Source organism: Anguilla rostrata, chromosome 7, assembly GCF_018555375.3.
Source record: "Anguilla rostrata isolate EN2019 chromosome 7, ASM1855537v3, whole genome shotgun sequence".
Taxonomy (NCBI): domain Eukaryota; kingdom Metazoa; phylum Chordata; class Actinopteri; order Anguilliformes; family Anguillidae; genus Anguilla; species Anguilla rostrata.
Window position 1 is genome coordinate 8271278 of NC_057939.1, and position 23942 is coordinate 8295219.

At 43.3% G+C, this 23942-nt stretch overlaps 2 protein-coding genes across 2 annotated transcripts; both read left to right on the forward strand.

The window, feature by feature from the left end:
- Nucleotides 1-332: 332 nt before the first annotated feature.
- On the forward strand, nt 333-14486 carry LOC135258568 (rab GDP dissociation inhibitor beta-like). Its single transcript, XM_064342034.1, has 10 exons — nt 333-491; nt 7348-7455; nt 7876-7975; nt 9017-9151; nt 9592-9790; nt 10082-10213; nt 10384-10483; nt 11226-11565; nt 12425-12537; nt 13204-14486. The coding sequence occupies exons 1-10, from the start codon at nt 447-449 to the stop codon at nt 13357-13359; spliced, it is 1428 nt and encodes a 475-aa protein (XP_064198104.1). The 5' UTR covers nt 333-446; the 3' UTR covers nt 13360-14486.
- Nucleotides 14487-15971: 1485 nt separating this feature from the next.
- LOC135258921 (ankyrin repeat and SOCS box protein 13-like) lies at nt 15972-22041 on the forward strand. The gene is made up of 6 exons (XM_064342630.1): nt 15972-16277; nt 17104-17303; nt 17637-17787; nt 18017-18151; nt 18685-18876; nt 19581-22041. Exons 1-6 carry the CDS (start codon nt 16235-16237, stop codon nt 19706-19708), a joined length of 849 nt encoding a protein of 282 aa, XP_064198700.1. The 5' UTR covers nt 15972-16234; the 3' UTR covers nt 19709-22041.
- The last annotated feature ends 1901 nt before the right edge of the window (nt 22042-23942 follow it).

Sequence of the window (23942 nt, forward strand, 5' to 3'; positions counted from 1 at the left end):
CAGGAGATTGAATAACAGAGGTAGAACTAAATACTACATGCACTAGGCCATTGGTTAAAACAATATAGCATCCTCAGGCCAAATCAATGTACATTAAAAAGTTGGTGTTGATGGGTTGGATTTTAAAATGAGAATTCATCATATCGAAGGCAATGGAATCTTATCACTGACAGTCACACGGTATCACAGTTTTACCCCTGCCTTACGAATACCGCCATTTCCCATAAAGCCGGTAGCCGAACGTCAAACTTGAGCTTCGACATAAACTTTTTACCGATTCAGTGCTTTCTACATTTCCTCACATCTGATTTGACGGAAGACTCGAAGTTGGCCCCTCCCCTAGCACGGGCTTGACGTAGCATTGTAACATCTCACTTCCAGCTTTGCTGTTCTCCATTTTCTGCAGATCGAGGTGTTTCCACGACAAAGAGAAAACCCCAAGGAAAATGAATGAAGAATATGATGTTATCGTTTTGGGGACCGGTCTTACGGTGAGAAAATAACGGATGCGGCTTGACCGGAATCGGTTGCAACTTTGAAAATATTTTGAGAAGGCAGTCCGAAATTGTTCTCTTCAGATGTAGCTAACCTTAGCTAGCTAGCTAGCTACTTAGTTGTGTTGAGGCCTAGACAGAATTAGACAAACGTTTGCGTGTGCTTGGCGCGTTGCACTCCGTACACAATTAACGTTACAACTAATACAAATATATTACTGTCTCGTAGAGAACTGTACATAATCTTAGACTAACCATATGATCAGCTTCACAATACATGTTTTAGACTTTCGGTGTAAAACTAGTTGGCTAGTGTAGAATAGACTGACTCCTTTGATTTAATAGTTAAGTTACAGTTAACAGAGTTAGTGAATGTATTTTAACGACAGGGTAAGTTGGACTTCTGTTTTAGTCTCGTATCTAGTTAGGTTTAAAAAAAAAAAAAAAAAAAAAAAAACTACCTCCGGCAAAAGGGACAAGATGCATTGTTTTGTCAAGTAAACAATTTCACTGTGTTTTTGCAGATCAGGAGTTTGTTTCCTATTGACAATAAGTTGGATTCTTCATTAAAGCAGTACCGTATTTCTGGAGTTTAATGTTTTCTAAAGGGAAAAGGTCGCAAGGTCGCCGTTCTTTTACACAACCGGTGCTATGCAGGCCGGTGGTTTGGGTGGAGACGTGTAACAGTTGGACGGCTAGTTAGCTAGCACTACACTGATAGTGATACTAGTTTCACTTGTTGAATTCGCGAGTCAGTTCCCTACGTGGTTCAGCTTCGTATGAACTGCATGAATCGAACACAGCTGAACTAGACTGGGCCTAGCTGGCAATAAAAAATACCACACGAATCTGCACCGCCATCCAATTTTTAACGTGGCTAACTTATCTTGTGCATTGCAATACTTGTCACTTGACTTAACGTTACTTGTTGGCATGATAACTAACGTTACAGATATCTTATATCTATCACGGGTGGTCAGTTGTAGCAAACTAGCTCTGTAGATTTCAGTGAAAGAATAAATCTTTTTGGTCTTTGCAGTGTGAAATTTTGTCTAACTGGCGTTGTCTAACGTCTACTTGAGTCTTGCGATTGACAATCGTTACAGTCAGTAGGTAGTTAACCAGCGCGCACACTTTCGAAACACAAAGGCAAAAATATGCATTTCACGTAGTCCAATTATGCAGAAATTGTTCAGCTATGTACAATTTACATTGTTGTCGAAATTTAGACACCACTGCTTGACCGATTTAGGTACGCTAGCGTCAGCTGGTTTGGAATTGGCTAGTAGTTAGCTATGCTTCCATCTACCCACCCCAGTTCAATCGTTTCCGCTAAGTTAAATGTGTATTTAATATGTCACCTTTTTATTGATTACTATGTTGTTCGTTATTTTATGCATAGTATTTTCTAGCAAACTAATGTACAATCTAGCTAGCTAACTAACGTTACATTTGAAAGTCATTATACTATAAATTATCGTACATGTGTTTGTTCCCACCAGAAACATGCTATGGCTAGTCTAACGGTGCCTTGGTATGTAGCTAAACCTCGTGATATGGCTAACGTTACTTAGCTAGGCAGTATAACTGGGCGGAAAAAATATTTCATTCTACTGGTTTCTGTTGTGGGATAGTCTACTTACGGCCCTATGCACCATCTGGCTATGTTTAATGTTCGTTGAAACAGCTGCATTTCTAATAAAAAAATTATCCGGACATTAGCTAACTTACCTTGTCAGTGAACATGGCTACAGACTGTCTGTCGCATTTACCTTGGTTTCCAGTTGCCCTCTACACCTCGGGCAATGCAATGTGTAAATAACCTAGTTGAACTTTGTTGTCCGTACACAACAATGTTAGGTGCGTCTCAACACACGTTTGCTGGCGTAATGGCATTATAGTGCGCAGCCTGATGCTTTAAGGCTTCATAATGAGGGAATACGAAAAATAAATAAACAAAATGCATAAAAATTCCCTTTAATTAAAGTTGAGTTTGCACTATAACCACGGGTAAATTGTTTGATTACAAATCTAAAATTGTGAAGTACAGAATCAAGAAAAAGCAGGTCTGTCCCAAACGTTACGGGATTCGTTTCCATTCAGCCACCAGAGCATTAGTGAGATCGGTTACTGATGTCGGGCGAAGGCGTGGCTCGCAGTCGGCGTTCCAGTTCATCCCAAAGGTGTTCAGTGGGGTTGAAGTCAGGGCTCTGTGCAGGCCAGTCAAGTTTTTCCACGCCTTGCTTTGTGTTTAGGGGGCTCTGTCATTGTTGAAACAGGAAAGGGCCTTCCCCAATCTGTTGTCATGAAGTTGTAAGCACACAATTCTATAGAATGGCATTTTATGCTGTGGAATGAATATGCTGTGGCATGAAGATTTCCCTTCACTTAGCCCAAACCATGAAACACAGCCCCAGACCATTGTTCCTCCTCCTCCCCCAAACTTTAGTTGGCACTATCCATTTGGACAGGTAGCATTCTCCTGGCATTCGCCAAACCCAGATTCGTCTGTCAGACTGCCAGATGGTGAGGAGTGATTCATCACTCCCGAGAATGCATTTCCACTGCTCCAGAGTCCAATGGCGGTGTGCTTTACACCACTCCAACCGACACTTGGCATTGCACATGGTGATCGTAGGCTTGTGTGCGGCTGCTTGGCCATGGAAACCCATTTTATGAAGCTCCCAGTGAACAGTTCTCGTGCTGCCGTTGTTTCCAGAGGCAGTCTGGGACTCAGCAGTGCTGGAGCTGAGGACAGATGATTTTTATGCGCTTCAGCACTCGGCGCTCCCGTGCTGTGAGCTTGTGTGGCCACCTGCTTCACGGCTGAGCTGCTGTGGCGCCTATGCGTTTTCATTTCACGATAACCGCACTTGCCTGTGCCTGTGCCACGTTGAATGTCACTGATCTCTTCAGTATGACCCATCCTGGTGCCAGTGTTTGTTTATGCAGATTGCATGGCTATGCTTGATTTTATGTGCCTGTTAGCAATGGGTGTGCCCGACGTAGCCACAGCCACTAATTAGAAGGGGTGTCCACATACTATTGGCCTTGTAGTGTAGTTGTTGTCAAATCTTTTTATTAGTAGGCTAATGCTGGTGAATATTCTCCATCAGGTTTAGAAACGGATGTGCTATGGGTATTTGTGTAGGCTTATTTAATTGGCAAATTACACATTTCTGTGACATGACTTCAGTCAGCAAGCAAGATGGAGGAACGCAGGTAGGTTGAGTTATACTGGTGAGAATTGAAAAGGTTTTATTTCACGGATGACTACTTGTATGTTAGGTTTGGTCCATGGTCCATTCATCTAAATTATCTTAGAGGTAATAAAAGATATTTGACAAAAATGGAATTGTTTTGTTTAACAACCCTCATTGAGCCAGCTGGGGCTGGATGATAAATCTAAGAGTCTGATGTTTAATCTCTGCTGCAAGACTGAGCTGGCAGGTAGGCTGACCTTGATGAATGCGATCCTTTCAAAGGAAGCAACTTGAAAAGATATTCGATGATGCTGTGGTAAAGAACAGCACATCACCTTTGAGGCGGGCCAATGTGTGTGCTCACTGTATCCCAGCAGAAGGGCTTCAGAATGCGAGGGCTCGGAAGTGTGTTGGGAAAGGTCAAAGGTCAGTGCCGGGCACCCACCCGGTGTGCTTTTGCTTTCATGCGAGTCGTTTGAAAAGAAAGGAGCCGGAGACGTCATCAGCCTCGGGAACGGGCGGCGAGGGCTGCCCGAACCCTGACCGGGTTCTGTTAAATGTACCGCAGTGCTGTGCACAAGTTTTTAGAAGTGCATGAACCCAAGCCTTTGTCCTTTTCTTTCTGTGCAGACCGGCTGTGAAGGTCCTTAGTCCAGTTTTCTTGTGTGCTGAGAAGTTCTGCATATTTGACCACAGTAAAGCCTGACAGATTTTGTACTCCATAAAGGCTGGTCAAATGTTCAGGCTTTCCATAATACTTCATTCAGATCCATGTTTGTCCTGCTGTTAAAATGAAATCGATCTCAAACAACAGTGTCCTCTTCTCTGGACAGAGGAGACAAACTCACAAGTTGATGGTGAAGCACAGAGACTTTTGCTGCGATGTAACCATGCCAACCTTAAAATCCATTAATGTGGCCATTAATCCATTGTCCAAGGAGTAATCCATAACCAGTAACATTGTTATTCAGTATTGCTCAGAGGAAATGCAGTGACCATGTTTATGGGTTTATAGTGACTGATAATGTTTACCTTTGCAATTTGGGTTTTAAGATTGTGGGGGACTAAATTTTTTTTTTTTGTGATTTGAGGTCTCATCTGATCCCTCTCTCTGTTCTTTTACTGAGAAAAGTGAGTGTTTTTTGAGGACTGCTCTGCTCCTTGTTTCTGTTCCTGACACCAATCTTAAAAAATGAATGTTTTGGGATAATTTTAAGTATTTAACAGTTGTGAAGATGTAATGGCCTCTTGCAGCTTTCATGTTGCACGTAGAAGCATGTTCATGCAGGCAAGGTTTCTAGGTATACCCATGACACTTGTCTCAAAGGGATGTCATAGACGTGACAGTGACAGCATTGTTGATGATTAGAGCAGTGTAAATGCATGTTAGGGTCAGACTGGGTCAGTGCCATGTATTTACCGATCTCCCGCGAGGAGGACAAGCTCAGGGGACTCCAGCCATTATGCAATCTTCAGCTGAGATGAGAAAGTAAATACTGATTTGGTGCGCGAAACGCAAGCCGTTGCTAGTCTCCCTAACGGCCTTATGCGTGTTCTCCAGGGTTTCCGTGAATGTTACATAAGCGTCAGGTCTTTTTAGAGGAAGCAGGAAGTGAGTGAGTTGCAGTTTTACCCACGCTCGCATTTTTTCTGATAGAAAGGGGGTTGGAAGAGTCAGGAAACGGTGCAGAACGGCGCTAAATCTGGTGCGTGTTTTTCTGGCAGAAGGGAGGAATGTTTTTGAACACGAGTTGATGGATTTTGTCCTTTCCCTTCTCTCATTATTGGACCGCTTTGAAATTTGCACAATGTGGCGGTTAACCTGCATTGTCATCTGGGACACAGCTATTGAGGAGCAAACAGGATATGACACATGATCGTTTCTCTAATTTGAATTTTACCATAAGAGGACAGTTTTATTTGCATGAGCTTTGACTGCGTCAGCCTTTTTCCTATATTAGGTCTTTACACTGGTTGTTATACTTTTTCTTTACCGTGCGGAACTGCGATGCATGCAGGAGTATAGCCTGTCACATTCATATCCACGTCTATAAATATTGGTCTTTTTTGACTGTGGAATGTCGCAGGATCAGAGAAGATGGGTTTTTTTTTTGAAAGGCTTCTGCAATTCAGACTGGCTTGATAGAAGATATTTATGTCTACTGTGTAAAATTGTTGCATCTCCTCAGACTGATTTTGCAGTGCACTTGAAAATGTGGTTATATGAAAAGCTCTTTGATTATGAAATGGCTAGCCTGGCTTATGTTCCCATTGTTTGTTATCGTCCTTACACAGTGCAAATGGAAAATGTAAAATGCTTTGAAATTGCAGTCGGCGTAGTAAATGGGTTGCACAGGACACAAGTTACTGCTCTTGTTGAACAGGTTTCGTATCTGATGGAGTAAAAAGCATGTAGCCTATACCAGCACAGTGAGTTGTGGTTTCTAAAGGCCACGTTTGCAGTGTGTACATAACTTAAAGGCAGACATTGCCTTTGAAGAACCTTTTTTTTTAATGCAGATGGGTGTTGTCTTTTTAAAGAAAATTTTTACCATTTGATGTGATCTGGTTCAGCCTAACAGCGGGTAGGAGCCATTCCTTGAAAGTAAATGCAGTTGAAAAGTAAACTCTGCGTGGTTTTATGCACTGGTTACTGTGGTGTGTGTTAGTGCCCGTATTGTGACCCTGTCAGAAGTCTATTGGTGTAGTGTGTATTGGCCATAAGACTAGCATTCTTTGGTCACATGACATTGAATTTGCTAAAGGAATTTTTTTAAAGGAAACCTCTCGTAATCGCATTAAGATTTTAGGGAGGGAATTTCAGTCTGGTGTTGCATAAGCATTTGGATTTCAATTCAGAATCATGTTGTGGCAATGTTCCAGTCCTGCAAAACCCTCATCACTGTACTTGATTGAATGAATCCTGTGTCAGCACTCCAGAGATATCACCATAACCACAGAATATTTGCATTGGAGCCAGTTCCAAATTCCTCTCAGGAACGATGCTGTGATTAAAATAGCTCCCATTCCAGTTCATTGCCTGTGTAGCTGATTAAAGCCATACTCCATTTTTGCTGATGGACATTCAGACTTCTCTCTCCACAATAAAGCAAACTGTTGTAGTCCTGCTTAATCTTTCCTGCTAAAGTTTCTGCTGCATTAATCATTGCTCTTTTAGTTTTCATTAACAACTACCAGTCAGATGTTGTGGCTAGCTATGTGGAATATGACTGTTAGGTAGTCTGATGGTGATTAGGGTTGCACGATATACCGATACTAAAAAATGTACAGCGATATAAATCTTAAAACTACAATACCCACATTTAGCAAAATTCAGTGCTTTATGAGAATGCACCTGACATTGCTTTGTATTGCAGCAAAACGATTGCTATCCATTTGAAAATAAATACTGTGCCTTTAAGAATTGAAGGGCACAGTGACAGCGGGCGGGCTTAATGTACTGTAAGTGGGATACAGGAGATTTCAGGAAGTGGTGTTCTGTCCTTTAGGTTCGCCACAATGGAAGAATTAAGTTGTGCCTTATTCCTCCATCCAGGAGGAAAGTTTCACCTCATCAAGTCAAAAATTTGGAACTTAACTAATGGCAGTATCCCTCTTTCTTCTGTTTTTTTTTTCTTCTAAATATCCAGGAATGCATCCTCTCAGGAATCATGTCCGTGAAGGGGAAGAAGGTGTTGCACATGGATCGCAACAATTACTACGGGGGAGATAGCGCTTCCATCACGCCTCTGGAAGACGTAAGGGAAATGCTGTGACCTTTGACACCTTTGAGGCGTTCCAGCTACAAACCTGTCCTGCCACTACTGTTACAACAGAACCATTCAGATACAATCTCCAATCAGACAAACGTTTCCACATATATCCAATTTGGCCATAATTTCAGAGCCAAGATCGGTGCCCATACTGCCTAAATGCCACGTGTGTCTTTCACATGAATATGAAAGACACGCATGGCTCCAAATCAGCATTGGGTCATCTGGTTTGTCAGGGTCAAAGAAACCATTTAGCACTTAAAGTTATACTGATGTGTGTAATTACAAAAGGTTTCAGTCTCCATTGTTATTTCAGCAATGGGACTGAAGTGAATGTCTTGTCACATTGCGGTCGGCTAGATTGTTTGTTTTAAAAGTGTGACTTTTTATGGCTGTTTCCTGTAGCTGTACAGGCGGTTCAGCCTGCCTGGCAATCCCCCAGAATCCATGGGCAAGGGAAGAGACTGGAACGTGGACCTCATCCCTAAGTTCCTCATGGCCAATGGTAAGACTTTCCAGCTGGATCAGAACCCCCTGTATGGATGTGGGCCACGAGTCCACACCAGGGTTGCCTACCTCGTTTTGAAAACGGTATTAGACACTTCAGGGACAGAGATTGTGGGTGTTCTTCATTTACCATTCCTTTCATTTTGATTTGTGTTCATCTTGCAAATGTGAAAGTGACATACAGCCGACTGTTATTACTCTGCGCAAGCTGCCCCTCCCCCCTTTTAGCTTTTGTTATGCATCGTTTCCTCATAAGAAAGTGTCCTCTGCCCTAAGCAAGGCTGCAACGTTATTTGGATCAATGTTCACTAGCATTTAGCAAGCATCAGCATTGACCCAGCTTACCCAACGTTAGGTTAGATACCTGGAGTTAGCTAATAAAAACATTAACTTATCACCGTTGAAAGAGATGAGTATAGAACAATTCTTCATTAAAAAAAGAAGACTGGAGGAGGAAGGAAAACATTGGTTATGTTACTACTTCAATTGAAATAGATGAGAACCATTGTTAACTAGAAGTGAGGTCATTTTGGATACAAGGCAGCAGTGACTTTAATACCCTTATCTTATGTTTAGAATTTGTATGTGATTGTATTATCCTCCAAATCATTCTGGTAGCATAAAGGTTTGTCTGTAACCGAGACCATTACTGCAAAAATTGTTCTACCCCGTGAGGAACACTGGATTAATTTATGCATTACATTAATATTCTGCTCGTGTGACTTCTACAGTTGTCCGGCAACAGATTTTTGAGAGTTTTTTTGATTGTCTTTCAAACAATTTTGTGGGGACCATTGTGGGGGAATTATTCCTGCGTAAGACAAATTATACAGTTTGTTATACAATTGCAATACTGTGGTAAACATGGTCTTGTCTTGTTCAGCTGTAGACCATCCTCAGCTTAGTAATGTTACAGACTGGAAATGGCCCGTCTGTGTTTTGGATACTCTGCCATATTTATGAAGAGGTAGAGAGGGGGCGCACTGTGGACTCGGATTAAAACGAAACGTGCGTCACCTGAGCCGTGCTCCTCCTTCAGGTCAGCTGGTCCGGATGCTGCTGATCACGCAGGTGACCCGTTACCTGGACTTCAAGGTCATCGAGGGCAGCTTCGTCTACAAGAAGGGCGGCATCTACAAAGTGCCCTCCACTGAAACCGAGGCCTTGGCGTCCAGTGAGTTTAAACCTCAACAGGAGCTGTTCCAGGAATACCTTTTCCACCATCCTTCCAACTGGATATAGCAGAATCTTTATTTAAATTCGATGTCTATCTTGCACGTTCGAAATCGAGAAAGATGACGCTTAGTGTTTCATTTGAAGCGTGTCTTTGTTGTACTGTGCATGAAACTTGTAAAGCCTCTTCCTGCAATGCATTTAAATATTTTTCTTCTCCCATCGTTGGAGGACATGCTAATACGGTGTATGTATGTCTGTTGAGATTGGGCCTTTAAAGATAAATCAAAAATAGTAGTTAGATACTGTGTTGCACCTGCACCACTTTGCACCAAGACCATAGTAGTTGGTGTTTCTGAGTGTCCCGGTTCTGCACGGTGTCCCGCACCGAATCCTTCAGCTCTTCAGTCGGGAGTGATCACGGCCGTGTCCTCTTCGCAGGTCTGATGGGGCTGTTCGAGAAGCGACGGTTCCGGAAATTTCTCGTGTACGTCGCCAACTTCGACGAGAACGACCCCAAAACGCTGGAAGGCGTGGACCCCAAAAACACGACCATGCGAGCCGTTTACGAAAAATTCTCCCTGGGCCAGGATGTCATGGACTTCACGGGCCACGCCCTCGCCCTCTACCGGACAGATGAGTGAGTGACCGCGACCGGTTCGTTCCGGTTGGTCAACATGAACAGAACGCGAACAAACCCCCTGCATTTATATCAGTATGATGGGGTCCGCTGCTTAGATGGGTGATCACTGATGGTCAATACTGGCCTATTGGTGGATTCCACTCAACACTCACCTGCTTCTAGTAAATCCTACAGTATCCAAGCTGCTATGCCTTGTAAATCCTAAACACTTGATTTTAATATTAATATTTGGCCAGGGTAGCTAACTATGTTGGAAAGCTGACTGTCACCTTTTTCCTCTGTCCACAGCTACCTGAATCAGCCGTGCTTAGACACTATCAACAGGATCAAGCTGTACAGCGAGTCTTTGGCCAGATACGGCAAGAGCCCTTACCTTTACCCACTGTACGGCCTGGGAGAGCTGCCGCAGGGCTTCGCCAGGTGAGAGGCCCTCTCTCTACTTGCCTCTACTGCCCCCTACAGTCTGAGGGGGCTGCTGCAGGCTTTCATTAAGATTCTAAAACAATGTTTTTAGTAACAGTTATGACATTAGTATGCATATTTTTTGGGCAGCGTTAACGCCATAGTTACCAACCTCCTCTTCATCTCAGGTTAAGTGCCATCTATGGGGGAACCTACATGCTGAACAAGCCCATTGAGGAGATCATCATCGAGAACGGGAAGGTGGTGGGAGTGAAGTCTGAGGGCGAGGTGAGGCATCGCCTCCTGCCACGGAATCCAGCTCCGAATTCATCTACACACGAATTCCACCCAAGTCCAAACTTCATATGAACTCAATAGCCGAAACCCTTAAAAGCATTTTCCCCAGAAAAACATGATAGAATGACAATTCATTTGAACGTGTATACATTTTATGTAGTTTGAGTTGATAGTGTTATCCTGTGGAGAGAAAGGGGGAAATTTTTCCAAGCATGAAACTCACATAATGAATGTTTTTGTTCTACACTTACAGTTAGGCATTCAGAGCAGTGTGCCTTGTACAGCTCATTATATTTTTACATGGTGTGTATTTTTAGCTGCATATTTACAGAAGTAAACCAGTTGCTCAGGGTTTAGATGCTAGTTCCCTACCTGGGAATCAAAACTAACTCCTGGGTGACAAGGCCACTTCCCTATCTATTTTACATCTGTTTACAGCATTTTACAGCGTGTACAGCATTTTACAGCACTCTTTACAGCACTGTGTACAGCATTTTACAGCACTGTTTGTAGTTACCATGCTACAAGAACCTGTGTCTGTCCTTTTGACATAATAAAATGTAAAGCACCATTTAATTCTAAAATCAAGCTAATTTCAGCAAGGTATTTGGTGTGTGATAGTATGTTGAAGAGAAGCAATATGTGTGTGCTGTACCCAGCCTGTACTGCCACAGATACAGTACTTGTGTGACGGACTGTATCAGAAGCGCTCTTTTCCCTCCCGCCTCTGCAGATCGCACGCTGCAAGCAGCTGATCTGTGACCCCAGCTACGTGATGGACAAGGTCACCAAGGTGGGTCAGGTGATCCGGGTCATCTGCATCATGAACCACCCCATCAAGAACACCAGTGACGCCAACTCCTGCCAGATCATCATTCCGCAGAACCAGGTCGGCAGGAAGCACGGTGAGTCCGGAAGGGGGCTGGGCCCAGCCCGAGAGGGGGGGGAAGTATTTTCTGGTTGGTCTTTCGGTGGTGACAATCGGTTTTTCTTCTGCTTTCTCTGTAAAAACCTCTCAGGAAATATGGTCGAATGTACGGCATTACAGTTTCTGAGAAGAAAAAAAAAAAAATAAATAAAAATTAATTTTTGCACTCTAAGTCACTCTGGATAAGGGCATCTGCAGTGTGAATGTAATTTAATGTCACTTTGGTGGTTGTGGGGAGAATGCCCTGGATTTAATGATCATTGGTTGCACAGAAGGTATTATATTTTTTATTATTGTAATGGATTAACAAACGAAATGATCTTTAACTGCTGTTGTGTGGGTCGTAACATGGACCACTACGGTCAACATCACGATGCATGATCCTCGCACACAACGTGGGGCAGGGCAATACGTGCATCTCAACTACGTGGGACCAGGCCCGAGAGGAGTCAGCCGCCTCGACTGTGGGCCGGAACAAGTACGACCTCATCGCTCTCTCTCGTCTCTCCTCTCTCTACTTCCTACTCTCATCTACCTCTTGCACTCATCTCCTTCACTCCACCACTCGCCTCCACTCACTCTCATCCACCTCACTCGTTTCCGCACTTACGTTGGGATTCTCATATGTGGTACCCCACGAGTATAAGGTCGAGTAAATCTCTCCAATTCAGTATCTCCCCAATTAGCCAACTCACCAATATTCCAGATATGTGTGTTCTGTCTTAATCCATCCTTGGCTCATAAGTGCTTTACATGATTTAAAGCAGCTGTGTGTGTGCGCGTGCGTATGTTGCGTGCCTGCGTGTTTTAACACCAATGGTCTATCATGCAGTTGCCACAGCTTTCTTTCTAGCTCCATTTCCCTGAACAACAGCTGCTCCTCACACATTTCCCTTCACTACAGAAAGGCCGAGTGATACACTAGTAACTGTTAGACTTATTGGCAAGCATTGTTTTTTTCCCTGTTGCCATCTGTGTGCATGCGAGAGTGTATATTTAATAAGTCAGTATTAGAAACTACATCGCAGATATTAGTTTGAGCATCTGTTTCTTTCTTTGCAGGTTAGTGAGCATCAGCGACATGCATGTGCCAGTTGACATGGGTGCCGAAAGCCAGGTCAGTAGCTTGTCTATGCCTAGGCTTGCTTAGCAACCATCAACCTCAGTGATGCAGACATTTCAGGAATGGGGGATGAGGACCCGTTCAGGACTCTGTGTGTTTGTAACTTTGAAAGTGAAAGCATGGTACATCCATTCGTTTTAATCCATTTTAGAATGATGATGCTCCCATATTGAAGAGTGGGTGTGATGCAGTTAATGTGCGCATGCAGCAAACAATGGCCTGTCTGTAGCTGACGCCTGTTCACAAAAAGATACTGTCTTGCACACTGGGAAAAAAAAAAAAAACTATTATTATGAACTATTAAGCCGAAATGATGGGTTATAAAAAGTTTAATCCATTCAAATCCTTGTGTTGATCGCTGACAAACTGAAGACCGTTGACTGAGGAAAGTACAAAGCAGAAGTGTGGGTGGGAATTTGAGTTAAAGCAAGCTAGGGCTGATTTGTGCCATGTCACAGGTGCCTCAGTATCAGCAAAGAAACACTGTAAGGGAATCGGCATTCTGCCATCTGACGAATCTAGCCCAATGTTTAGCACCGTTCATGTATGAATGCATCTGTCGGCGCGTCAAACGCACATTAAAATGCAAGTTGCGTTGTACACGAGGTACAATAAAAACCGTCCGTCGAAAAAAAGAAAAGATGAACGTTTCTTTGCCAGGTCTTCATCTCCCGCTCCTACGACGCCACGACTCACTTCGAGACCACCTGCGACGACATCAAGGACATCTACAAGCGGATGACGGGCACGGACTTTGACTTTGCGGAAATGGAGCGCAAGAAGAACGACATCTTCGGCGACGCCGCCGATCAGTAAAACAGCCCACTGCACTCCCGAGTATATATGGTATTTTCAAACGACTGTAATCACCGAGCGGTTACAGGCCGACGATCCAAGCATATTTCGCCCATTTACGGAACTGAATAAAGTTATAACTTTGTATTGTTGGGATAGGCAGTGGCCAGCCTGCTTTTTATAATTGCATTTTGACAAGTATTGCACTGATTGTTGGTTAAACGCCCTGCATTTACCCCCTTACATTTATCTTGACATCATGTGCTGAGTTTTCTTTTCCTGTCTAGTGAGGGTGTTTTGCCAAAGATACCAAATAATCGGTTTTTAGTAAAGTGATTACAGGAGGAATATTCAGTACTATTAAACAGTATATTTCTTTTTCTCTGCAACACCGAAACAAAGGGTAGTTGTGCTTTATATGTGAACTTCTAGCGGGTGAGTTTTTCCACAAAAGCGATGTTATTTCTGGAATGACCTGGGCTCAGCAAAACAATCCTGAGTGGGATTATTGGTGATGAATTACTGGGGCTAAGGCTTACTGGGGGTGTACAATGGGAAATGGTCAGTCTAGAGCAGGGGTGTCCTATCTTATCCAAAAAGGTGTGGGTGCAAGTGTTTCTTTTAGCCTAGCACTGAGGTACCTGATTCTACCTTTAAAGGTCTTGATTTGAAGTCCATGATTAGTTAATTGGTTAAATCAGGTGTCGTAGCGCTGGGCTGAAACAAAAACATGCGCCCAACCCAGTGCTTTATGGATAAGATTTGACACCCCCTGGCCTGGAACCTGAACTTCGGGGGGTGGGGGGCTGCCAAAGTAATTTAAGTAATTTGGTGCACAAGGACAATGGTTAATTCAGCACAAGGGTGATAGTTAACCAAGTTCCAGTTATCCACTTAAATATGTATTAAAATTTTGTTCATTGAAACTAATTTTTAGGGGAAACCCAATGTTCAGTGGGGAAATGCTTTCCAGTTTTCTTGCATCTACCCCTACTCCTGACTAAAGTTCACCAAGCACAGGGCAAAATGTAATATATCTGCTGATAGTCAGAGCTACTGCAACAGAAGTGTCAAATATTTTGAATGCAATGTACCCTAACAAGTCCTTCTGTCTTTCTTCAACAAATAAACTGAACGGAGTAAAAGTGGGCAAATATGTGACTGAATTCAATGTACTTTTCAGTGTGACTTTTGGTGGACCAAAATGTCTGTTGCAGTATCGACACGACAAGGGCCCTGGACTACCCACGGAGTAGTGCGGATGTCAAAAACAGGGTTTAAATGATTTCTGTTCTGCAAAGTAAAAGTGAACTAATGGAAATGTGTGTGTTGTTATTGCTCATTGATAAGTCAATGTTTTCGCATCTTCACATTCCAGTGAAGAGTCTGTAGTTGGTGTGTTTTTTAAATCCATATGTTGGGTGTTGCGTTGGCCTGCTTGAGGTAGTCCAATATTTGATTATTAGGCTTCATTAATTTAGTCTTACAAGGAATCTGCATGACTCCAGTTTAAGCCAGGGCTGTCCAATCTGAGCAAGAGGAAGTGCTTCATACATAACGACTGCCTGAACATTGATTATGTTTTCCATTTTGTATTAATGATTTTCTCATAAATGCTGTAAAATTATATTGTGGTTGCTTTGAGAAGACTTGCCCCTGGAGTTTGCTCCAGTGTGTTTACAATGCTGCCTGCATGATCAAAGTGTAGGAATGTACATCAACGTACACTCTGAGATTGCATTTGAATTAGTAACCAAGACTACATTCGTTGGGGGGGAAAAAAGCATTTTTAAGGAAAGAACATTTATCTGCTGTTATAGGCAGTCGAGATCTCTAGAAATGAGATGCACAAGTGTGACTTTTTTTATATAAACACAAGTACAAAGAATGTACTGTCAGGAAATAAAGGTCTGGAATCTGAACAGAAGATGATTTGGGGGATGTGTGTCAACAAATTAACCCTGTAAAGTAATTTGTGACAGCAATCAATTATATAAAAGTTAATTATGCTTTTTTAAAGGATTGTTTTACAAACATGTGTTTCAATGGATTGTCTCCAAGCCTGATCACTGTTCACAATATTGCATCGCCTTTCAGAATCCAAAAAAGTTAACATCCATTGCAAAATACCATGTTTTCCAGAAGAATTGTGTAATGTATATACAAACAGACATGGATAACTGCTGTAATCTAACAACAGCGAGCGCTTGGAAAAATGAGTTTACACACAAACCTGCAACATCTTGCGTCAAGACTAACAATCTCCAGGGCACAGAAAAGCAGGCCTATTAACTTGGCATTCCTGAATATTTTAAGCCCCTATCCAACCATGCAATTAAATAATCGGACATGAACAGAATATGGAGAATTGTTACTGTATGTAATATACTGCAGATAGACAAAATTGTAAACCTAAGGCTAAGATACTCTATCCTAATTTCAGTGTGTCCCATATCAAACGCTTACCGCAGTTCATTTAAGTTGTAGCAAATGAACAAGCGATCACCTTGGTACAAGATGGCCTTCCTCACATGAAAATGAAACCGCGCAATACTGGAAATAATGGATAAATTAAGGGCTTTTTTAAACGTACATTTTCAATTTACGAAACGCATTAGAATTTGCAACACTTCATCATTAAAACTCTATTGCATATGACTTTGTCAGGGCAAGGATCTGAAAAGCACGAGCAAGAACAGAACGCTGAACTGCATATCCCATAATCGTCTCCTGTCTGTAAACACGTCGGCCACGTGACTGCAGGACTGTTCTGATTAGAGTGGTGGGCTGGGAGCTAGCTGGATATGTATTTTTGTTTCTCAAGCTGTCGGTTTTGTTTACAATACCTTAATTATAGTCGATGAGGCGAATACAAAGGCTTTAGTGTTTTGTTGACATGGATATTACCCACGCTAGACCGTCACTGTTTGGAGACATCGGTGAGTCCGTAAATACAGCTGCTGGTGGTATTCAAAGCAGTTATTTCCCACATGACGTAAACTTAACCTGACCAACACCGCCGCTAACGGTGGTTCTTTAATATGTACTGTGTAGACAAGCAGAATGATCTGTCACACAAGTCCGTGTGCCCACTTTGTCTAATGAAGGCAGATTTGAGTTATTTTTGTGTACACGAAGACTGTCGTCGTTAGCTGCACCGGGCACGACCTGACCTGCTAACCAGCTAACGTTAGTAAGCTTTCTGGTAACGAGCTCATTTTTAAGCAAATCAAGGTCATGTTAGCAAACGCTTGACTTCCTCCGTCGAAGTTTGTTACGTGTGCTTGCTTCTCAGTGTAAATAATAACATATGTCATTTAGTGTAATAGTACTTCATTTGCCTTTACACTATGTAAAGTGTAATAGTTATACGTTATGATAATTCAGACAATCTGTCAAACGGCTATGTTGTTGATGTTGCGGCCACGACATTCCACAACGGTTATTCTCGAGCAGCTGGTATTACTTTAACTTGTTTTACGTACAACTTGTTTTCTGCGATTTTAAATTATGTGTGTTGCTTGGTTGCGAAATATTTTGACGGAATTAAAAGTAATGTTCCTGTGCATGCAGCATTGCTTCCTTTCAAAATGATGCAATGATGTGCAAAGGTTGGTGGCAGTTCGAAGTCTTTTGCTTTAAAAGATATTACATGGTTTGCCGGTTAGAAAAGATGGCAAAGATTTTGTGAAATTAAGCTGAATTGTGTAGTTGCTCGCTTGTCCTTTTGTGGAGCCCATTTCTTGAGCTTTTTTATAACCTCAGCTCATGGCCTGGGATTTTGGACGGACCGCTCCGAGGTCCACGAGGCTGCCTCGCAAGGCCGCGCCCTGGAGCTGCAGCAGCTGATTGAGAGAGGAGCCTCCGTTAACATAGTGGCGGTGGACTCCATCACACCCCTCCACGAGGCCTGCATACAGGGGCAGACACAGTGTGTCAGACTGCTGCTGGATGCTGGTGCACAGGTGAGAGAGAGCGAAAGGCCCACACTCCTGGGGCACAGTTGAGATTAGATGAAGATTAGACAAGCCTTGGAGCACAGCCAGGATGCAGACAAGAGAGACAGGGCCACTCTCACTGAACACAGGTAAGAGAGACAGGGCAAGTCTCACAGGACAAAGGTGAGAGAGACAGGGCCACTCCCCTAGAGCACAGGATAGGGAGATAAGGTTGTACGAAGAGGATATAGCTGGGTCCTGCTGCATTGGTTTCTTTTTTTGGGGGGGTTCACCACATTGTTGACATTACTTCCTCCTACGCATTTGTTTGCATTGACGCCCCCCCGCCCCCACCCACAGGTAGACGCGCGGAACATCGACGGCAGCACGCCGCTGTGCGACGCCTGTGCCGCGGGGAGCCTGGACTGCGTCAGGCTGCTGCTGGAGCACGGAGCCACGGTCAACCCCCCCCTCTTCACCTTCTCGCCCCTGCATGAGGCCTGCATGGGCGGTAAGACACCGGCGCCTCGAAAAATATGCGCACGGTCACCCGGGGTCCTGAGGACCCTGGCTGAGAGGGGCGGGGCATGAACGCTAAGTAGCTCTCGGTCCACACTCTCCAGTGAGGGTGTTCAGCGTTTCACAACCGACAGGTCTAGTTACTGATCTGCGCACTGAACAGATTTATAGTGACTCTCTCAGAGGCCCGGATAGGAGCGCTAACGTGTGCTCGTTTGCAGGTAACGCGGACTGCGTGCGCCTCATGGTCGCCAAGGGCGCCCAGATGGAGGCGCACGACTGTCACTTCGGGACCCCGCTGCACGTGGCGTGCGCCAGGCAACACCTGGACTGCGCCAAGGTGCTGCTCAACGCAGGTGAGGGTGACGCGTCTGACCACGCCCTCTCGTGGGACCCAGCCAAAGGTTTGACTGTGGACTTCAGAATTATGGACGTCCCTTTGCAAGTAATGCCATGACATATGCAAGCCCATCAACTGTTTTGAAATGGTCTTATGGATGTATGACCAAATCTGCTTTGGGGATTCTGGAGTGCAGGGTTGTCTGTTAGTGTTTGCTCAGGGATTCCCTTCTATAGCAAAGTTTTATGCAGTGCAATAATTCTGTTTCTGTGGATAGTACACTACTGACCTGATTTTGAATCCTGGGTTGTTAGGCATTGTTATTTTACTTTGAGTTGTTCCCCAAAGTAAAACAGTGTGCACGTGCACCCTAAATAAGACACAGCTCCTCTGGGTTTCTGAGTGCGTTATCTGAGGCAAACTGCCCTGCTGGAGTGCGTGACTGCAGTGCTCTGCCAGGATAGGTCAGCTGGGGTGCGGTGAGCTGTCCGTCACTCCGGCTGCTGCTTAGCACCCACAGCACTGACGAGCTCTCCCGCCTTTCCGAAGGTGCCAACGTGAACGCTGCCAAGCTGCACGAGACGGCGCTGCACCACGCGGCCAAGGTGAAGAACGTGGATCTGATCGAGATGCTCGTGGAGTTCGGGGGGAACGTGTACGCCAGGGACAACCTGGGCAAGAAGCCCGTCGACTACACCAGGCCGGGGTCCCCCCCGAACCTCTGCTTAGAGTTTTACGAAGGTACGCTTTTCTTTCCGTGACTTGGTGGCGTGCTGAGGAAATAACCTGATTTTGCTTTTCATTACGCAATTAGTCATGGAGGGCCGGTCAAAGGCAACACTTAGATTTAATCTTAATGAGAAAATCAAATATAAAAGATCCGGCTTGGACCTGCTTTGACTTGCTGATTGATTCACCAAACCTGACCTCTTTTAAAAAAAATTTTTTTTCACATTTACTGGAAAACCGCTGACTTCAATGGGAGCCACTTCTCTTAGGGATTTCTGTTCTAACTGAAGAAGGTGGCCTAGTGTTTTTACTTGAAAATGTACAAATGCAATATATACCTGCTGCCAGGTCATTTTGTAGCTGCTATCACATGCCCTGGGAAGTCATGAAAAAATATGGTTTTGTTTAATGTTTCAGTATGGTGTACCTCATTAGTTCTGCATTCCTTATGCTCTTGTGCGAGAAATCTTGTGAAAGATTTCTCACACAAAACTGGATTTGTGCAAATGTGTTTGTAAGCCCATGTAGATTATATTTCATCCAGTTCAGAGTGAAGTCAATCCATAATTCAAGTGACAAAGATGAGCAGATAAACAGAAAGCCTATTGCCTTACTGAGTAATGGAGGATTTGTAGGTCGTGGCTATGTGCTGAGCTTTTATATGTGTGTGATGTCATCAAGTCCCATGAAGCATTGTGTTTCCTGTCTGTCTGCAGGTACGCCCCTGAGTCTGCAGCACCTGAGCAGGCTCACGCTGAGGACTGTGCTGGGTAAAAGAGCTCTGGAGGTCGTGTCCAAGCTAACATTACCCAACCGGATCATCAACTACCTCTCCTACTACTGACAAACGTGTCCTTTACTTGCTTATCCCATTTACACTGACGGATCAAGGAGGGGAATCGGAGGCGAAGGAGGGGACAGCCTGTCACCTGCTGGGATTGATTATCAGGTAGCGGATCGAGCTAGGACTTGACCTGGATATTGGAGTTGTCACTCCTGTTCTTTGTAAATTGGTGTGATGTTGGCTCCAAAGGCTTGAGGGAGTCAGCCAGCTAACCATCTCACCTAAAACTCGGGCCTGAGTGGACATCACAGCATCCCCATCAATGCACCACAGGACAGGCGTAGCTCTGTTTTTTTTCAACTTTGTTTTGAGGGATGAATAGCCCCTTTGGACGCAACAGCACCAAATTTGACAGCGACCTTGTTTACTAAGAAGACCCTTTTGCACACCAGCCACTTGTTGGAGGACTAATACAAGAAGATCATTCCGCAGCATTCAGAAGCTGCTGACCCAAGAAATCATTCCATTCTGGATCATAATCCTAACAAACTCCCATTGTTCGGCCCAATGACGCCATAAATACCACCAATCAAAGACGCTTCTACACCTGCTACTGTTTCCTCAACCACACCTGAATCCCTGGAGTTGCAGGCCCAGGTCCCTGACCATTATGATACCTGCTTAGCAATGTGCTCAGCCCTAATTACACACTGCTGTTCTGGTTGTACAGTAGGTCAGTGGTTGTGGTTGGCCTTGCGTGGATGTGGGAGATATGCTGTTCCCCCCCCTGCCAGTGCTGCTCTAATGGAGTGGAACTCCTGGCCATAGAGGACGATTGGCTGCAAGGCACACAGTTACTTTTTTTTTCTGTGTGAAATATCTCATTCCTGTACTCTCTAGACTGAAGCGGGCCATGTGTTTACAACGGTTCCCTTAAGCCTGTCCTGCATGCAAGCAGCACGCTTGGGAGTGTCGAAGTGTCCCTGAGCAAGACACCTAACCTCTTAATTGCTCCCAACAAGCTGAACGATACCTTGCATGGCAGCCTTTCACCATTTGTGTGTGAGTGTATAGGTGAATGAGAGGCATCAGTTGTAAAGCGCTTTGGATAAAAGCGCTATATAAATGCAGTTCATTTACCATTTACACTTTTTTTTAAAAGCTTGGTTACATCTCTTATCAGTGTTGCTGTGCCGTGAAGCTCTTTAAACAGCACATGACACACATACGTACATATCGATATCATTTTGGTGAAACATTCCTGCTGTACTCACTGATATACTAAAACAACAATATTTATGGACAGAATTAATTACTTGTGCATTGCACGTTATGCAGTAAAATAGTGTACCTGGGACATTCTGAAATGGAAGATTCAGACTGTATGGATCTGTGTACTCTGTTGTACCTAACTAAAAAATACCTATAGAGACATTTTGCAGGCAAGTAACCAGACCAATCATTTATCCACTTGGTCTGGTTACTTTCCTGCAAAACATCTCTGTAGGTCTTTTTCAGTGAGGTACAATAGAATACACAGATAGACACTGAAGATGCATTCCAGTCGACCAGTTTTTTTAAACCTTGTTTTTACAACATGAACAATTGGAACATGCACATTGTTCAAACTTGTTTCAACAATGTAGAAACAAGCCAGGTAGTGCAAAGGGGTCATTTGGCACCAGCAAATTTGTTACCATGCCAAGAGGGACTCGCAACATACTCTAGCCATCTAGACTACAATGAATTGGTGGATGTCTCTTTAATCATTCTGTGGTAAAACTCTGGATATCCTTCCTATCTTGGACTCCATCTGCAGAGAGACAAGGAGACATTTGAAATTTGTCATTTGACCTTTTCTGTGAAGCTGCTGAAACTTAAAAAAAAAACAAAAGTTTTTTCTGTTAGCCCACCACTAGGTGGCGCCTAGAATCTTTTTCAAAAGTTGGCACAGAAATGGCCTGGAGGAAGAGGTAGCATTATTATCTTCTCTATATACTCAGAGAAATGCAGCCTGGACCCAGATCTCATTTGGTCTGTAATGAGAGTTGGATTAATATAAAACCACCAAGCTAACGTAAGATATGCAGTAGTCTGTCCTAGTGCATGTTCCGAACTCTGGAGATTTTTTTATCCAGCAAAAGATAAAGACAGATTCCTGATGTGGGTCCGGCTTATTGGTCATAGGTGTAATTCTCTGAACTGATTAAGGAGAGTGAGGGCAAGACCCAAACTCCTAATGGTGCCAGGCATTAGCTTACAGAATGAGATGATGCTTGTAAACTGTAAATGTGTCATCCTTGCATGTCATCTTGACTGAAGCAGGCAGTGATGGTTGAGAAATGCAGTATCTACTATGCTGATATCTCATTCATGTGGTCACATTACCATAAGTACTAGGACGATGTGCACTGGATTATTAGTTTCAGTATTGCTGCCGATACAAACGGATACCGCCATTGAAAATGGCTAAATAAACATGTGATGTTTGTTCTTTGCACAGTGAGTGTGGATGAATCTTGAGAAAAAAAGTAATGCATTCCATACCTGAAGTTCTGAAGTTCAAAAGCCACTCCACCTTAATATTAGTCATTGTGACTTTAGGAAACACAGAGCTGCTACCTGGCAGCCAACACACAAGAATCTAAGGAATTGTTGGATGCACCCATGAATAGCACCATGATCCTCTCCAGACGTACCCCGTAGTTTGAGCTCCATTTTAAACAGGCAAAACAAACTGTATGTTTTGGTTTCCTGAAAGCTTTTAGAAATGGAAAACTACCATGGCACTGTTTGCTTTTGTTTTTTCCACTGGTGTCCATTCACTTCTGCAAAGGTCTGAACGTTAAAACTTACAGCTCACTTAAAATCTTTAACACGTTTTTGTTGGCTATTTATTGGTGCTATTCAGGTAGAAGAAAATGTACTCAAGAAGTGCAACATCTTTGGGTATTAAGCAATTTACCCTAAAATCAGGCTAGTATTTCAAACTAACTTTATCAGCCAATAAGATTATGGTGGATAAGATGGGCCAATATAGTGATATAACACATACATCTGTTATGGTGCATTTGATGTGCCACTGATGCTGTAAATTAAATTTAAATGTCAAAAACTAGGATAATCATTCATTCATCTGACCCTCTTACTAATTTATTTTTTATGTATGTTTTCCCTTTACCTGCTAAACTCACCAGCATAACTATACAGGGAGTCAGCAGACCTTGAGACTCGTGATCTCTGTTTAATAATGAAGTAAGCAAGTTGGAATATTTTATAATACAACTAAAACGTGTTTCATTTTCCGTTCACAAGATGATGGCTATGCCCTTCTTTGATGAGTGCGGTAACCTGGCTGCAGTTTGCATCTGTGGAATCAATGTCAGTATCAACCAATATAGCCAGACGTATTGGTTACTGATATAGGCCCCAAAATTTTTTATATTGTGCACCACTAGTTATAAGACCTGATTTCATCACGTTCTCACTCAGCCTCTCTGATTATAAAAAATCAAGGTGTTACAACCAATCGCTAACTAATCCCATGACCTCCTGCAGTTGACTGGTGAGAAACTGTCAGGCTTCTCAAATGTACTTGTCGTGGATAGCCCCTGAAGGAAAATATGTTGATGCACAGGATCTCGACAGTCACTTAAGGCAAAAACTCTGGTGGTGAGACGAGTCAAATTATCACTACTAGAAAATATGCGTCTTACTGTTTACTTTTAAGGACAGGAAGGAACTGCCGTTAAAAATTGCTGAGCCTTACCCTGGCCTGTGGGTGATTGAGCTGAATAGCAGAATGCTTCCGGCATTAATGAGCAAATGCAATGGAAGTAATGGTGAGAAAGAACAGCCACAGTATGAAGCACGTGAAGAATTCACACTTCTCGTAACTGACTTTGTAGTGTAGTTACAGAGCTCAGACTCCATAATTGTCGCCCTTTCAACACAAAAGAAAAACGTTGACTTAATTGTGGCCATTTAAAATATAATTAGGATCACTAACTGCTGTATTTTCTTTACTCACATTACTTTCTTTGTTACTTTTTTTTCTTATGTACACCGTGTCAGTGAATGAGAGCCTTGATTTTGTTGTAGTGGCAGCAGGTTTTTTGACCTATATATGCTGAAAAACACAGATTTATTTGGGCCAAGGTGATGTGTTCGTACAGTAGTGATAAAATGATATATGCATATTCGAGGCATAGAAGTTAGCAACATTTCCTGTTACCACTCCCAACAGGAAGGGATCGTCCTGCTGTGTACACATAGTTCCCTTATCTGCTGAACA

What these genes read in the sequence shown, in the direction of transcription:
- LOC135258568 (XM_064342034.1), top strand. Translation starts at nt 447, where the DNA reads ATGAATGAAGAATATGATGTTATCGTTTTGGGGACCGGTCTTACG. An exon ending in GCCCTCTACCGGACAGATGA is followed by an intron (nt 9,791 to 10,081) that starts GTGAGTGACCGC and finishes CTCTGTCCACAG; the next exon opens with CTACCTGAATCAGCCGTGCT. An exon ending in GAGTGAAGTCTGAGGGCGAG is followed by an intron (nt 10,484 to 11,225) that starts GTGAGGCATCGC and finishes CCGCCTCTGCAG; the next exon opens with ATCGCACGCTGCAAGCAGCT.
- LOC135258921 (XM_064342630.1), top strand. Translation starts at nt 16,235, where the DNA reads ATGGATATTACCCACGCTAGACCGTCACTGTTTGGAGACATCG. An exon ending in GTCACTGTTTGGAGACATCG is followed by an intron (nt 16,278 to 17,103) that starts GTGAGTCCGTAA and finishes TTATAACCTCAG; the next exon opens with CTCATGGCCTGGGATTTTGG. An exon ending in TGCTGGATGCTGGTGCACAG is followed by an intron (nt 17,304 to 17,636) that starts GTGAGAGAGAGC and finishes CCCCACCCACAG; the next exon opens with GTAGACGCGCGGAACATCGA.